Source organism: Hippocampus comes, unplaced genomic scaffold (genome assembly GCF_001891065.2).
Source record: "Hippocampus comes isolate QL1 unplaced genomic scaffold, H_comes_QL1_v1.1 scaffold252, whole genome shotgun sequence".
Classification (NCBI taxonomy): domain Eukaryota; kingdom Metazoa; phylum Chordata; class Actinopteri; order Syngnathiformes; family Syngnathidae; genus Hippocampus; species Hippocampus comes.
In genome coordinates this window covers 49,072-65,524 of record NW_017805485.1, presented here as the reverse complement: position 1 = coordinate 65,524, position 16,453 = coordinate 49,072, and the positions used below count along the sequence as shown (strand labels likewise).

The 16,453-nt window shown below is 41.3% G+C and overlaps 1 protein-coding gene across 1 annotated transcript in view; it reads right to left on the bottom strand.

Moving 5' to 3' along the window:
- alk (ALK receptor tyrosine kinase) overlaps positions 1 to 16,453 on the bottom strand; it is a 90,228-nt gene that overhangs the window by 66,487 nt on the left and 7,288 nt on the right. The window contains exons 2-4 of the mRNA XM_019876094.1: positions 9,539 to 9,670; positions 2,467 to 2,595; positions 168 to 271 (exon numbers count right to left, since the gene is read on the bottom strand). Coding sequence (XP_019731653.1) covers positions 168 to 271; positions 2,467 to 2,595; positions 9,539 to 9,670 — 365 coding nt within the window. The remainder of the gene's footprint in view (positions 1 to 167; positions 272 to 2,466; positions 2,596 to 9,538; positions 9,671 to 16,453) is intronic.

The window sequence follows — 16,453 nt, the reverse complement described above, 5'->3', positions numbered from 1 at the left end:
CACGCGCGCGCGCGCACACACACACACACACACACACACACACACACACACACACACACACACACACACACACACACACACACACAAAGTTACTGCTGTCCCATATTTGCAAAGACATGATTCTCGACTGGGCATTCACGACGAAACACATTTAATGACGTGCTCACCGTGCATGGAGAGTTTCTTAGAGGAGGTGGAAAGAGAGGACTTCTTAGTAGTGCTGAGCGATGCCGGCCTTTGAACTGGTTCCCCTCCAAACTGAGTGTTGCACCTTTTCAACAAAAACACATTCTATTCAGTGCAAAACATCAAAAATCGAACATTTTAGATTTGTCAAAAATTGCATGATAGTTTTGACTCATAACCTCCCCCCAATATAAATACAAAACCTAAAGTCTGTATTGCAAAATAGCGTTATTCATAATTCTAACAGAATTTGATACCAAGCATTGCAAGAAATTATAATTCTATTTCCATAATTTCCTTATTGGAACTATAAGATAACCGAAATAAGCAGCATGAAAACCAGGATTGTAAAAGTTCATCAACTATGCATGGTTTGAACTTGAATAAATTGAATGTTCGAGCTCTTTTCTCCACTAGGAACTCTGAGAGATAACTTCTGAAATCAGAGTTCTTGGTTATTTCACATTTGACCTGGCAACTTAATATGTGGTCCAAATTCTGCAGTATCATGTTTTTCTTTCCTAAAGTATCTAAGACCAATTTCAACCACGCAGTTAAGTTTGTTCTGGTTCGGTAAACTTTAAAAGCAGTCGTTGGGAAAAGATATAAAAATAGATGCATATGATAGCTCTTTACGGCACCACACTAGTTCTGTACTAACAAGCGTGTTCAAGTTCTTTATGGGCGCAGACGTTTTAAAGTCCATTATTTGGGAATTGAGCTCCAATATTTACAATTCAGTGACAGACTACATGCAGCATGTTTACGTGCATAGTTATAGCAATGGCTCAACTAAGGGCGTGCTAATACAGAGCAATTTCCGACGCGCTTTAGCCAACACCTAAAGACCAGTACCTTTGGCTAGTGTGAGCGTGCTGATCTATACTCATGTTTGGTGCACTTGGAAGAGGTGAGTTATCCGGCATGACTGGTCATGCACGCAGAGGCGGAACGCAGACGTCTCATATAATTCATCTAATGCAATCTTTCCTTGCAAGCTAATAATGACCACCTTATACATTATTGAGGTATACTTCACCTCCAATCGTTGGACGGTCATGCATGAGTACACACACCTACATGGTTTGCACTTTTACATTTATTCATGATACTGCCACCGCACACAATATCAATGAACAGACCTACTAGAAATAATCCGGCCAAAATCCAACACATACGTGAGCACACGCCATGATTCTCTGGCTAGTTATAAATGGTGACAGCCACCGTGCACAATAGAAATAAAGAAGTTAATGGAAAAAGTGTGTACAAGCAAAGATATTAAATCGGACAAATTCTGGTATCGAACACCAGTGAACAGTAGGGGAAAGAAATCAATAGCTGTTGGATGCATACTCTACTTTGGGCATCTTAGTATTGGGTTTTTTAGTGCTTGACTTGCTCTGCGTGTAAATAACAGCGTGTCGTATATTCAAGAGTGTGCCTTTGGGACAAAAAAAAAGGTCATATGATCTGAACCGTATACTTAGAATCATGGACGTTATTTTGTTGACAACTGTACGTGTGCTTGACGTAAACACTGGAACATCTTCATTTTTGTGCTGGGGCAAGTCAAGTTTACAATGCTTGGGAATTTAGCAGAACGCGTTGCACCTCGATGGGCATTCTGGCGGACCGAAGGCGCTTCCTATACACTCCCCAGGTACACCTGACAATTTGGTGACGGAAAGTAGAATAGACTTTAGACCAGGTGAAACCAGGTCTAAGTTGTGGTCCAGGTAGGGTCACATGATTTGGGTGGATTTGATCAAGGCACAGCCAGACAGCGGATGTGTGTTGTGGATGCTATCGCATTTCATTCATGCAATTTATGTTATATTTAATATGACAGCAGTGTGCATCGAACTGGTGTGTGTGTGTGTGGGAGGGGCGGGGTTGGAGGGTGGTGTCACGCACAGACGCACGATCAATGGTGGAGAGCTTCACAATGACCAAATTTACATCATCCACAAGGGGAGATCTTGCACTTCTTTATAAATATACTTTGTGTGAGCTGATCTCCGCCATGTCGACTGCCCACCTCACCTAAACTGAAAATAAAGGCAATGAGGGGAGTCACTTCGATTGGTGTATTCACTCACAACGGTGCAGATAGAAATTTCTATCTCCGCCTCATATGAAAATGATGACAAAATAAAGAAACCTCCACCCATGCTCACAGCTAGACGACACTGCGAATGAAAACAAGGTCCTTGGTTTTCGACTATGAAAAAAAGGATCATAACAAATCATGACTTCAATAAATAATGTTTGGGCCACCTGAGGATGGGCAGTTCTTTCTAGTGGCCTTGGCTGAATACTGGAGTCTTCTCAAGGGGACACCCATCATGGACTGCCAACTGCACTCGTCTTCTTCAAAAGAGCAGTAGCTGCCATTGAGGAAGCGACCTGCAGAGACACAGGAGAGAGATTATTTAAGGGCAAGACAGCAATAATAATAATAAATAGCCAGGCCGTATATAATGAGTAGATAGGCCCAGTAGGGGGGAGAGATAAAGACATACTGTCACGGAGGAGGGGAAGACTTGTGGGGCGGCATGGCTTAGAGTTCAAACCTCAATCCCTGTGACCACGTCAAAATGTCCTTGAGCAAGACGCCGAACCCTAATTCGCTCCCAGTGACCAGGCTGCGCTCTGCGTGGCAGCAGTTCTCCTATTGATGTATGAATGTGAATGTGAGGCTTTGTAAAGCGCTTTGAACATCAGGTGGTGTCGAAAAAGGGCTATATAAGTAGAGTCTATTTGTCATCGACGTGAGCCACAGTGAATATGTGATTGTGCAAGTTAAGGGTGCATTATTATAGTCCAGGTGAGTCATTGTGTTGGTCAAATGTGTGTAGATGTGTGAGGTGGAAGCTGAAACTGCTCAAAAAAGAAGTAGAAAATTGAAAAGGCCCACCTTCCGAAGACAGGAAAAGAGCGACGAGGGAAAATTGAGGAGAAATGAGGGTGCTCAGGTTGTGTGTTTTGGGGGTGGATGACATGTGGCTCTGAAGCATTTTTGGCAGCTTACCACTGGGATATTTTAGTGACCAGAGCAGCCCGTCAAACGCATCCCTTTGGAACCATACGAGGAGGTGAATGTGTATTCTGTCTTGCCTCATTTCCACAATGCCATCATGGAAAAGTGCAAACTCTTTTATTTCTAACAAGATTTTCCCCTCCCTTGTTTGTCTAAGTAATTGACTGCATAAATCACATACAACTTAGATAGGGCAAATGTTATAAGAGCCATTGTCAAAGGCCTTTCTTTGATTGATCCGCCCCCCCCATTTTTTCACTTACACAATCCTTTTCTGGCCCATCTTCAGATAAGAGAGTGGAGAACTGATGCATGACAAGCCGAAGCAGCTGACTCAGATGGCTACTAAAGTGCTCTAATGTGATGAAATGCAATGCTGACATTTTGCTTTTTGAAACCCAGGTATGACTCCAGGCTTTTGTTTTCTGTTTTGGTAGTTGTTTTTTTTGAGGGGGGGGGGACAAAGTGAGGGGTGGAGGGTGATTTTGTCCTTCTTTTGATTTTTTTTTTCTGCTTAGAACCTTGATGTTCCTGTAATATTGAGTGACTGTAAGTGCCCATTATCTGTAAAAATATGTTGTGTTGTGATGAAAGTGTACTTTAAGGTGATAGCATCATCAAGAAAATGGCGCAAAAACAAGACTTGCCCATGGATCATAGTGCTGGTAATAAGCAACAGAAAGTAAAAAAGAAAATGTCCTTTACCTAAACGTCTCTAAATCTTAAATTCATTAACAAAAAAACAAAAACAAAAACATAGCTTTCACTGTGATTGCTGGAAGCTGTGCGCTCTAACAATAAGACTAACATTGTTAAATTAAAGATCGCCATTCTTACCTAAAGGCAGAATATTTGATACAGCTCTTGTATTGAATATACTGTATCGTGTAATATACTTGGTCACAATAGTGTGGCTGGCTGGTGGATGTGTTTTTTTGTGCCATGTCTATCTTGTTCTATGCCCTAATGAGTGTTACAGTTACAGGGAGGATTTTGCCCCAAAATCCATGTTTTCTATGGAGAATATCCCTTTTTTGGGTGGGGGGGGGGGGGTTAAAAAGGGGGCGTATGCAACAAATTACTTTGCAGTAGTATAGATTAATATCCATTGACATGTCAAGTGAAATCACAGCTGAAACATCCTTTGAGTTAGGTGGCCACACACATACTGTATATACGCTAGTTCTGTGAATACATTTCATTCATTTCTAAGTTATGCTACGAGGTGGTTCTTGAGATATGAAGCAAGTCCCAACCCCCCATTACTTTTGTGCAGTCAGAGCATCAATTTTCTTCCGCTTAATTTAGTTCACATCAATACTAGCAGAGGGTTACTACCGGAGTCAAAGTGTGATTGCATATTAGTTTGTTACACAACGACTATCTAAAATTACCACATCAGTCACTTATTTTCATCATTCATTTCCATGCCCTCACATTCAGACATCACAGTTACAAAATCACCTTGAGCTCAGAATAAGCACTCTATGCCTTCCTTTCAAAATGAAGATCTTTCTATTTTGGTACGTGAGAGAAATTCTTGATGTCCAAACATAATTGACAAAAGGTCAAAAGATCCTCAATTCAGCTGAAGATGCATGAACCTATCGTTAAAAGGTTCTTATGTGCATGTGGGAATTGCTCTTCTTCTTTTTTTTTTTTAACCTGGGTTTCCAATCAGTGGGGTCACAATCCAGAATTGGCCATGGGCAGCACGTCAAAACTGGAATCATTTCCGACACAAATGCACAAATTTCCTTTTGAAAAATGTTTGCTTTTAAAAGGCATGTGTGCACAGCAGTCTCGGGTAGGCGTGGGTACACGCAGACCGACAGCGGAGCATTTTCACTTCATTGGAACCCAAGTCAGCATAGGCCCGATGAGCATTATCCTGCAATGTGGGATTTAGATTTATTTTATTTATTTAGGTTTTTTTTTTTTTCCCTCCCCTCCTCTTTGGTCTACTTAGAAGACAGTTGCGGCCGACAGCCGTAGATGTTGAACCTGTTCATCTTTTCTGACAAATCCTTTCCTTTCTTGCAAATCCTGGTCAAAGCCAACTTCAGCCCGGACACATAGCTTTGGATTGTGACATGAAACATAACGATAGAAAATCAGCGGTTGGTTTCCAACATCAAACCTGCTATCTGCTGGATGCACACGGGACCAACTGGTTGTTGGAGAACTTGTATAATGTGTCTGACAGAAAGTACCTGTAAACTGTCTTTGAGTCAAAGTACAAGCCTTTCAACAGAAAATAATTTGGGTTGAAGTTAAAGTCTCCTCTTCTTTACTTTATGAAAGTCATGAGTTGCAGTTACTCATTACATTCTCCCAAAAGTTAGTCATTGAAATACTGTATGATAAAAGTAACTAGTTACCAGTCATAACTATTTGCACTACTCTAAAATAAGTGCTTTATAGCAACTCATTTAGATTTTTTGGTGGGTTCTGAATGTGGAGGTGGGATTTGGCTGCATCTGCTCTGTGAGACAGACATCTGTTCGCCATTCCAAAAATTCTGACTGAATCTTGACTGACTTTAGCGTGCTTCAAAAACTTGAAGAATTTAAAAGTGGCCCTTTCATTTTCTGTATGCGTCCCAAAAACAAAAATTGGACACCCCTGCACTTTAGCATTGTGGACATAATCAAGTAGTAATTATACATAAAAAAGCTTACACGTACAATACATTGGTTGCTTCTGAAAACTATTTTAGAAAAAGTCGTGCCCCAAGGTGAGATGAATGAAAACAATGTTCTCAACATCATTCATGGGACGGCAATATTTCACTCTCTTCAAGAAAGTTTTCTCATTTGTCTTAATTGTAGATTAAATTTCAACAAAATATTATCCTGCAATAGAAAAAGGTTGCGTCGGCAGTGAATGTGTGCAGTATACTGAATAGGTCATCATTTCTTTAGAAGGTGGGGGGATGTTCTGGCTACCGTGTGTATTTGTGTGCCGCCAGATTTTTATTTTTTTGTATGACACAAACCACCGAGCCTTGCAGACTAGCACTAATACAAAATGCTTCATATTCACAATGTCTGCGCTCACCTTTCCCTTTGTCTTCTTACAAATAAGCATGCAGATGTTGACATCTGCGACATTTTCAAGAATTCCTCTGCCTTATTAGTGAGCATGAGCGGAACAACAGCTGAATGAAAAGAAACGGTTCAAAGCCAACGGCCTCGCAGTCTAATAAGTAAAATCTGGGATAAGGAGAAACCTTGCAGATTGCCACTTAAATCACATGCTTGCATTCCCTTTGATGGAAGCAGTATTCCTCTGTAGTTGGATGAAATATGCTGAAAAGCAGTAGGGTGTCGGCAGAATTTCGATTGACGAAGATCAACCGGAGGAAGCTGTGGCTGAAAGAAGGGAGAATGCATGTATGCGTAATGATGCCGAGGGTGGATCACGTATAGACTAAATTGCACCTCGATGTCAAAAGTCTTTGTGATTGACACAAACTGGGATCGTTGCTCGTGACTCCTCCACCACCTTTTCCTCTTAATTAGCCTCGGCGTAGCTTATGAGAGATTTAAATAGATCAAATCAGGAAATTCACCGACAGATCAGAGAGAATAGGGTATGGGGGGGGGCAGTGTGATTTGCATTGTGAGGTGTTGTGGTTAGTGATGGGGTATGAAAATAAAAGACCCAACAAGGAGTCTTATCCAGTCGTCACCTGTCTGTGTCACACTGATACACTGACTTTTGGATCACTTCTGTTTGCCCTTAGTAGGATAAAGGTTGCTACTATTTTAGGAACGGATGGATGGGCCGTGAGAAAATGGTGAGTCAAAGCAAATGACAGCAGAACTTGATGTGTGTGTGTGTGTGTGTGTGTGTGTGTGTGTGTGTGTGTGCGCACTCCCTTCTGAAAGACGAAGGCAAAGAGAAGGTGAGCGGAGATTTTGTGAAACCATTTCCCAGTTGATTTACATTGAAAAATGTGCAAGGCACACTGGCTTGCCATTTAAATTGAAGAATTCGTGTTTTTCACACACACGCGCACACACACACACACACACACACACACACACACACACGCATATGCGCGCACACGAAACCACTAGGTACACTTTTACAATCAAATACAAGATCTGATCAAAAATGTGTCTACAACTACAGCCAATATGTTGATAATTTTGACCATCATTTGAAGTGGTGCAACGAGAGGGTGTTTCTAATATTTTGCTCATCTGCTTGAGTACAAATATCTATCTATGTATGACAAATAAATAACTTTGTCCGGGTGATGCAATGCATTTACAACAATCACACAAACTACGGTAGAATGGCAATCTAATATCCAAAAACTGAAATGCAACAAATTTGGAATTAAAAAAAAAATCTTATGGAAAAATATACCACAAATGAATGAAATGTGAAATGGTTCATGACTCACATGAGAATGAACAGAAAATTTGCCAACAAAAAGCATATTGACAATGTGCTGAAGAAACATATTTTTAGTATGCATCCAACCATTCGTGGAGAATGTAGACCACGTTCCACAGTAATATGCTTGGAAGATTTAGTTCCATAAAAGTAAAACATTTGAATTTCAGCTTGCATATGTTGTTTCTTGTATGCACGATGGAGTAGTGGCTAGGCCGAATACCTCCCAGTTGCTGTCGGCAATGTGGACAATTCTCTGACATCGGATGTACGGGGACCAAACTGCCTATACTAGGACGTATGGGACCCCATGGTTCCAAAGCACTCCTCACAAGATCCGCCGAGGGACAGGATGGAACAACGTTCTCCATGTGCACAAAGCACATGTAGACAGGTTGAGTGAACTTCCATGAACACTCGAGGACCCTGCGAAGACTGTAGAGTTGGTTCACTGTTCCACAGCCAGGACGAAAATCACAGTGTTCGTCCTGAGTCTCAGATTCGACTTCCCGATGGACTTTCCTTCCGGCACCCCTAAATAGACCTTACCAGGGAGGCTGAGGTTTGTGATCACCCTTTAGTTGAGTCCCTTTTTGAGAATCAGTTCCCATGAATTCCATTTCTTGGGATCATTTATTATTTGCTTGACTGATGATTCTGCTTATTGATTCTGCTTACCATTTGAGTCTGTAACAATATATATTGTCTGTCTTCTTTGCACAATAAGCCTCTATTGTTTGTATCATTATTTTCAATATCCCTTGCCATTGCTGAGGAATCCTGTAGTTTCTTTTCCTCCACTTAGTAATATGCTGACACCAACCAGGGAGGGGCCACTGCTGCCTGTTTGCTGCAGAAGGTATAGAGAGATGCGTTGACCCACCAGGAGCCACAGCAACACCCGATGCACAGGCAAACGAGGTGCAGCTACAAGAGTGGATAACCAGACTTTCCTGAGTTTCACATTTGTTCTCTGACCGAGCTTTTTCTTCGTTGATACACAAGCCAAGCGATCCACTCCTGAGGGCTGTATTTTTGTAGACAGCGAATGTATGCTCGGGCATGAAATCTACAGATTGTCAGGCTGGTGCAACCCTCGTTCAGCGTATTTGGGAATTTGGCAGCAAACGCTACACCATTCTGGATGTTCATGCAGACCTCAGGTATTTTCTTTTACACACCCCTGGTCCACCTGACAATTTGGAGGCTGAAAATAGAATAAACTTTACGCCTGCAGGGAGCAAGTCTAAGGTTTGGCGCAAGTAGTATCATGCCATTCTGGTGAATTTGATTGAGGTCGACAGTTGATGAGCGATGTGCATGTGTAGTAGACGTCATTGCACACGTCATTGTCTTCATTCTCAGATACGACAACAGCGTGCATCAAAATTTCTGAATCATTGTCGAAATGTATTAATTGAATGCATTATTATGCTTACTATAATCTTCACTATTCTTTTTAAAATCCCACTCCTGGATATGGGAAACAACAGCGCTCCCCACACCCATAGCAGGATCAGACGGAATTCATCAGATGGGATGAATATTGAAACCTGGCCAAGGCAGTGTTCTACCAAGGCTTCGGGAACAAAAACAGAGGAAAACTGCAAAGAAATAGAAAAAGAAAGAAACAGAAATAACCCTGGAATATGGAAATGGTGAGGAAAACATGCCAAGCATATCTGCACTATTTCAGCTGCCGTTCTCCTTGACTTCTTTGTTGGAAAAGATTGTGCGTGACACTGAACTGTTCTTTGTAGAGGCAGTATTCACAGGCTTTGTTAATGAAGCTGCAGAATAGCCAACCAGCTTTCCAATTTGGGTGTTATAATACAGAGATTGAAGTTCAAAGAGCGCACATGTGATTGTCTGTCAGTTACTCAATCTTAATGTACTCACGACATTGCTCGCCCTCGTCATCCCCAAGCGGACAGTCTGTTCTGAAGTCACATAATTTGTCCAGTGTGATCGCAGGTCCCTCGTGACAGTGGTACTGGCCCTCAAGAGTGATGACAGGGCCCGCTGAGGAAGCTGGAAGACAAATGGAAGAAAAATAATAATTATTATGTTGGTGATTATTTTTATTGACGATAATGAACTAAATGTTCTGCTGTACAGTGCAAATTATTGTATTTTTGGTGGAGTATGTGGCTAGAGAGTCTGCCTCCGAATCAAAGGTTCTTCTGTCGAATCAAGCTTTTGCCTTGTGATTTGGCTTCCTCCCATATTTCAGAAACAAACCTTTTTGGTTAATTGAAAACTAGATTTACACTGTGAATGAGTGGTGATCAGTTCAGGGTAACTGGGTCCCAGACCAAATCAGTATGACTTGTGGGGTTCTCCAGGGGTGAATCCTTGGACCTCTGTTGTTCAATCTGTTCATGCTTCTTTCTGTTATGCAGATTACACTCAAATGTACAAGAAGTAAATATGGGCCTAGAGGGTGAATGCTGAATTTTCTCCAACCGAACTCAAACACATCTGAAATCAATGTCTGTGTCCCACACGAACAAAGGGAGAGGATTATCACCTCGAGATTATTTCTCTAAAATTTAATAATCAAGTTAGAAACCTTGGGGCAATTTATCTATCTATCTATCTATCTATCTATCTATCTATCTATCTATATTAATCCATCCATCCATCCATCCATTTTCCGATCTGCTTTATCCTCACAAGGGCCGTGGGGGGTGCTGGAGCCTATCCCAGCCGTCTTCGGGCAGTTTGCGGGGGACACCCCGAACCGGTTGCCAGCCAATCGTAGCGCACACAGAGACGAACAACCATCACACGCTCACATTCACACCTAGGGACAATTTAGAGTCTTCAATCAGCCTGCCATGCATGTTTTTGGAATGTGGGAGGAAACCGGAGTACCCGCAGAAAACCCACGCAGGCCCGGGGAGAACATGCAAACTCCACACAGGAAGGCTGGAGCCGGGATTGATTCCACGACCTCTGTACTGTGAGGTCGACGTGCGAACCACTGGACAACAACTATATGTATGTATATACACACACACACACACACTTCAGTTTTGTTGCAGAAGTACATCAGTCAGTGACACGGGCTAATTTATGTCTGGGCTGCAAAGCCTGTGTGACATCCTCATGCTGCTGAGTACCAAGAAAAATAACTTGCCCAGGTCTGCATAAGAATCTGTACAGATAATGGTTTGATGCCATCGTTTTGAACAATGCAGTTGTACTGCAGTGACATTTGCATATCTATGGAAATCAGAGTGGTGATATTTCTGATATTCCCAGACTGTGGCTGTGGACACACACCCACACCGACCCTAAGAGAATGATCATAGAAAAGAAAACGAAAAAAGAAAAGTAAAAAAATAAAGAGAGTCAGATTCTGCTCATGATTGTCTTGTTTGTTTGTTTGTTTGTTTGTTTGTTTATTGAACATAAAACATATACAGTAATAATTTGACAGAAAATAAGGTAAATAAAATAGTAAAGAGGAAAGAGAAATTAGTCATCATTCAACACAGTTATTATGTTCAAGGGAGTAGGAAGAAGTAAAGAACTTATCTAGTCCTACCCCGTGTTGTATGTTTATATCTATTGAATCATTTTTATATCAATCAGAAAAGAAACAAAGTAAGATCAAGTAAATCTTGTCTTGATTTACACCCCTTTCTAGTGTAGATAACAGATTTTAATCATTAGCAATTGGTTGGCTTGCCAAAGCTTGGCTTTTATCTGTTATATGCACTTGTACATGCATTTGTTTTCTATGAAAGCCAAAGAGAAAGTTGAAAGACTAACAACATCACTTGTTGTTTGCTGAGGGATAATCCTGTGCCATTTGTAGCTTCTGAGCTTATTAGACTGGCAGTGAAATCGTTCAATGCAAGAGGCGATGTTTTGATGGTTGGTTGTTTTAAATTAAATCGTGACCTTACTGACTGCCCAAAGACAGCTGGGATATGGTCGAGCACACGGGTGCACCCTGTCTTCCGTGTGACAGGCGGAGATACTGTCCACGACACCATGCCCGACTCGCCAAAGCACCAGCAATGCGATCAGTTAGGTGGGTTGACGGCCCTGATATGAAAGACCAATGAGTTATCTGTTTCCATATTGTCGTGGTTATCAAATTCGTCTTACACACGAAAGGTCCCCAGTTCGAAACTGGGTAGAAACAATCTCTCCTCCATTTTGGATTTGCTGTGAAAAACTGCACCACCAAAATCATAACATTCTCAAAAACCAAATCCCCATCAGGGAATCCAACCTCGGTCTTCTGCATGACAGGCGGAGATACTGTCCACTATTCTAACAAGGAACACCTACTTCCAGCAAGCTCTAACCGCCGAAGCACCGGCAATGCTATCAGTTAGGGGGGTTGACAGCCCTGATATGAAAAACCACATTTTCTGTTTCCATAGTGTAGTGCTTATCACATTTGTCTCACACACGAAAGGTCCCCAGTTTGAAACTGGGTGGAAAGAATCCCTGTTTGTTTTTTTTGTTTTTTTGCGATGAAAAACTGCATCAACAAAATAATAAAATTCACAAACAATCAACTGCCCGTCAGGGATTTGAACCCTGGTCTTCCGTGTGACAGGCGGATATACTGTCCACTATACTAACGAAAAATGCCTACTTTCAAGAATCTCTACCCACCAAAGCACCGTCAATGCTATCAATTAGGCGGGTAGACAGCCCTGATTTGAAAGACTGTGGTGGTATCTGTTTCTACAGTGCAGTGGTTCTCACGTTCATCTCACATACGCAAGGTCCCCACTTCAAAACTGAGTGGAAACAATCCCAAGTCTTTTTTTAATTGCGATGAAAAACTGCAGCACCAAAATAATAATATTCATAAACAACCACCCCCCCCCATCAGGGAATTGAACCCTTCGTGTCTTCGTGTAACAGGCGGAGATACTGTCCGCATACTTTTGTTGGTTGTTCCCCATCTCAGCGTGGTTTCTAGTCCAACGGCTACACCGTTGTAGTACTGCATGTTCTTGCTTCTCAATTCGGATCTCCATATGACACTCACCTCTCACTTCACCCTCCCAGTAATAGGAGTCACCTTTGCTTCTCATGTCAAGCCAAAAACGGCACCTCTCTCTCTCTCGGTCTCACTCTCACTCTCGCTCTCTCTTCTGCTTGAGGATTCTTCTTACTCATTCTTAGCTTGCCTCTGTCACATAGTGCTTGATCAGTCGGGGTTTATTTAGTCTTTTAATAAGTGGTAGTGTGGTTTTAGACCTGCTCTACTGTTTGTGTAAAGTCCCTATGACAGCTTCTGTTATGAGTTCATGCTATCCATCGAAACATGCATACATTCCATGAAACATTTATGTTTAATCGGACTACGGGCATGCTGCAGCCTGTCCCAGTTGTCTTCGGGTGAGAGGCAAGGTACACTCTGAATATATAAACATGAATTGAAGTGAATTGAAAACTTGACACGGAAAGCACAATGAGTTTTATTTCTCGAGCAGGTGAGGAAAGTTTTCATCTCAAAAAATTAAATAAATAAATACTCCATATGGAAGGCGGGATATTATTCTTTTGTACCAAGTTGAGATATCATGCTTGATATTCAGTCTCATGTGTCCTTTTTGAAACTCTAAATTTAACGGACCCATGTTATCCACGTTTGGTATGGTTTGCTGTGGGTATTGCAGATGTCTGCAACGTTCTAAAAACATGCATATTAGGTTAAATGCGGGATCTAAATTGCTAATACTGTAAATGTGAATAGGAATACTGTGTTTTGTGTGTTTTGCTTGTGAGTGACTGGTGACCAATCCAGGGTATATGTACCGCTCACCCAAAGTCAGCTGGGATGGAATGAGGACAAGGGAATATGAAATGGGTAGATGGATCATTTTTATCATTCATGTCATACTGAATTCTGCCATACGTGTCAAGAAATGAATGGCCGACATTTTTAGAAACTTTGAAGCACAACTTATCATCTAAGTGACTTTTTTTCCCCCAACTTCTAAATCATAAAAAACACACACACTTGCCTGAATAAATGACTTAAGTAATGTCAAAGCAGCGACGCACAATGCAGCTCAGTTTTAAAGGGTGAAATGCTTTGAAGAGTACAAACAGCAATGTGCGGTGACATTTGTCGGCAAAAATAGACATAGCAAGCCCAGGACAAGGCAAATGTACCATTTCAAATAAATGAGGTGATGTTTGTTTGTGACCGCACGGGTTTATGGGTCTGGATGCAGTCTTGCAATGGGAATTCATTCAAGGCATGCATTATGCATTCACGGGCTTCCTTTCAACTTAGTGCAAGCATGATACTGTAGTTCATCACAAAAAGGAAAAAAAATATATCCTCAAAACTTAGGGCGAGCCATGTAAATCCATCTCTTTCTATTAGCTCAGTGACAGTTGGATAAGCACTCAAAAGTGGCTTTGTCACTCAGCTTTGAGCTTACAGAGAAAGTACGTTTGGCTAGAATGGGCCGCTGGAATCCTGACCGAACACAGTCCTTAAATCACACTTACAGATTGTGTGAGGAATCAGGTCAGTTGGGGATAAATTGTTTGGCGAACTTTGAGTGTTTTCTTCGCGATGTGTTCATTGGGTTGGTTTCACAGTGTGAAGTAAATGAGGAAACACCAGGAGAGGTAACTTAAGGGCACGAAAGCATCTGCTCAGGTACAGCTACATACACAACAAATACGGTAGGCCTTTTACTGAAAAACAATTTATTTATTAAACATGATCTTGAAGCGCTACTGTCTGCAAGTACATTTGCAAGTGACCACGTTTTCATGAGTTTCTATGGTGACACTGTAGGGATCAGTACTTTCACTGGCAAAGCCGGAAAAAAAACCCCATTAAGGTATGTGCAGTGAAAAAACACAAAAATACCTAAAATGTGAAGCGATGACAATCAAGATTCATTATTATTTATTTAATTTATACTTTTAACTCGTACAGCCCGTCAGCTTTTCACTCCCTACGAACAGGCATGCATGCTCGCACACGCTCACGCATAAGTGCACACTGGCTTGGCATGACTGAGCACAGTTTTCCGTTACATGAATCAGCAACCAAATTCAACATTTTACCATACATTGAACGTGACAAAGTTATGGCCATGACAACATACATAATTTGTTAACTAGTTGTAAACGTAAACTCCTTCTGTGTGTGTGTGTGTGTGTGTGTGTGTGTGTGTGTGTGTGCGTGTGTGTGGTGATGCCACAATTTGACATGTAGTAATAATGGCGTTTTGATACACACTCTCGGCCATCGTCATCTTGAGGTGAGATGTACTGCATAAAGTCCACCAAGTACTGTACGTCATCAAAGTTGCTGTTCAGCCGTGTGAAAAATCTAAGGTTCTCTCTCTCTCTCTCTCTCTCTCTCTCTCTCTCTCTCTCTCTCTCTCTAGTCTTCGGCAGGACATTGCCTACAGTACAACCACAAGACCATCACCATGGAAACTTGAAGGATAAATCCACAAGTATCCAATCAGAGAACACAAATGTGTATATTTGAGTTTCTGGGAACATGAAGAAAGGGATCTATTGTTTTGCATATATATATATATATATATATATATATATAAAAGTTTTAATCCACTTGTAGTCATGGGGTGTCCCAGGGTCATGGGGCGTGATGGAGCCTATTCTGATGATGATTTTGATTGCAGTTACAGTTGACCCCCGCAATTCGCTTAGAATAAGGACCAGGCCATTGGACAAATAGCAAGAATCCATGTATAATTGACACCCATTAAAATGCATTGGGAGGAAAAAACATTTCGAACAACTAATCAGAGGTAGAAGGCGTGATCACGAGGTGTCAATCATTTGCTGAGCTCTTGCAGGCACGCCCACGCAGCCTCACACAAACCAGTTAGCACACATTTGGCTAAGGACCATTCACACCCACTTTCACACTAAACTGTAGGAAAAAAAAATGGGGATACTGGGGATAAAACTGGCCTAATGAGGCAGATAATGATCTAGAAGTAATCCATAATTGTAGTAATATTCCTGTTCTACTGGTGAGTTTATCCTCTCTTTAAAAAAAATAAAATAAAATAAATCAATTGAATTGTAAATTCCCCACAAAATAAAACTTCAAACCAACAGCAAGGAGCAAAAGTAAACCTAAGTAAAGCCTCAAGTGGGATGAATAATCACATGCTCTTTCCTGCATTAATCATCAATTAGTTTTCCCTGCAGCGGAAGTTACTCAAGGTAAAAGTGGGCACTCAGAGGGCACTGTAATATTTAACCATTATACAGAGCTTAAATATAAAGATTAGTGTCCCAAACGGTGTCCATATGCAGTGAAAACCCATTGCGTGGCTTGCGACATTGTCACCTATGCATGTGAGAGTCTGGGTGTGAGCTGTGGCCGACAGCAGCTCCCATATGAGTTCAGTAAATGGCTGAAAAGTGCACTGATGAAGCAGGGGAACACTATAATGTGATGTATTTTTCTCATGGAATGCAGTCATGTCAGTGACTGAAAGGCCAATACCTTCTCTGAACAAAATTAGAATAGAATTGAGGTGTCAGTAACTCCATCAGAAACACTCTTTTAGTAATGCTTAAATCCGTCCAATTTGAACACATGCCCGTGCCTGCTCGATGTGATTGATTTAGACACCTGTTCCATTTGGCAAAGAGCATGTAGGCTTAAAATATAGTAACAGAATACACATACACAACTGGCGTTACATATTCAGGGTCCAAAAAAAAAATTAACTGTGAGCTGTTACAGATATGTGTTATCAGATTACATGTACCATTTCTAGAAAATTGCATTATTTTGCAGGATTACATTTTTAATGTCAC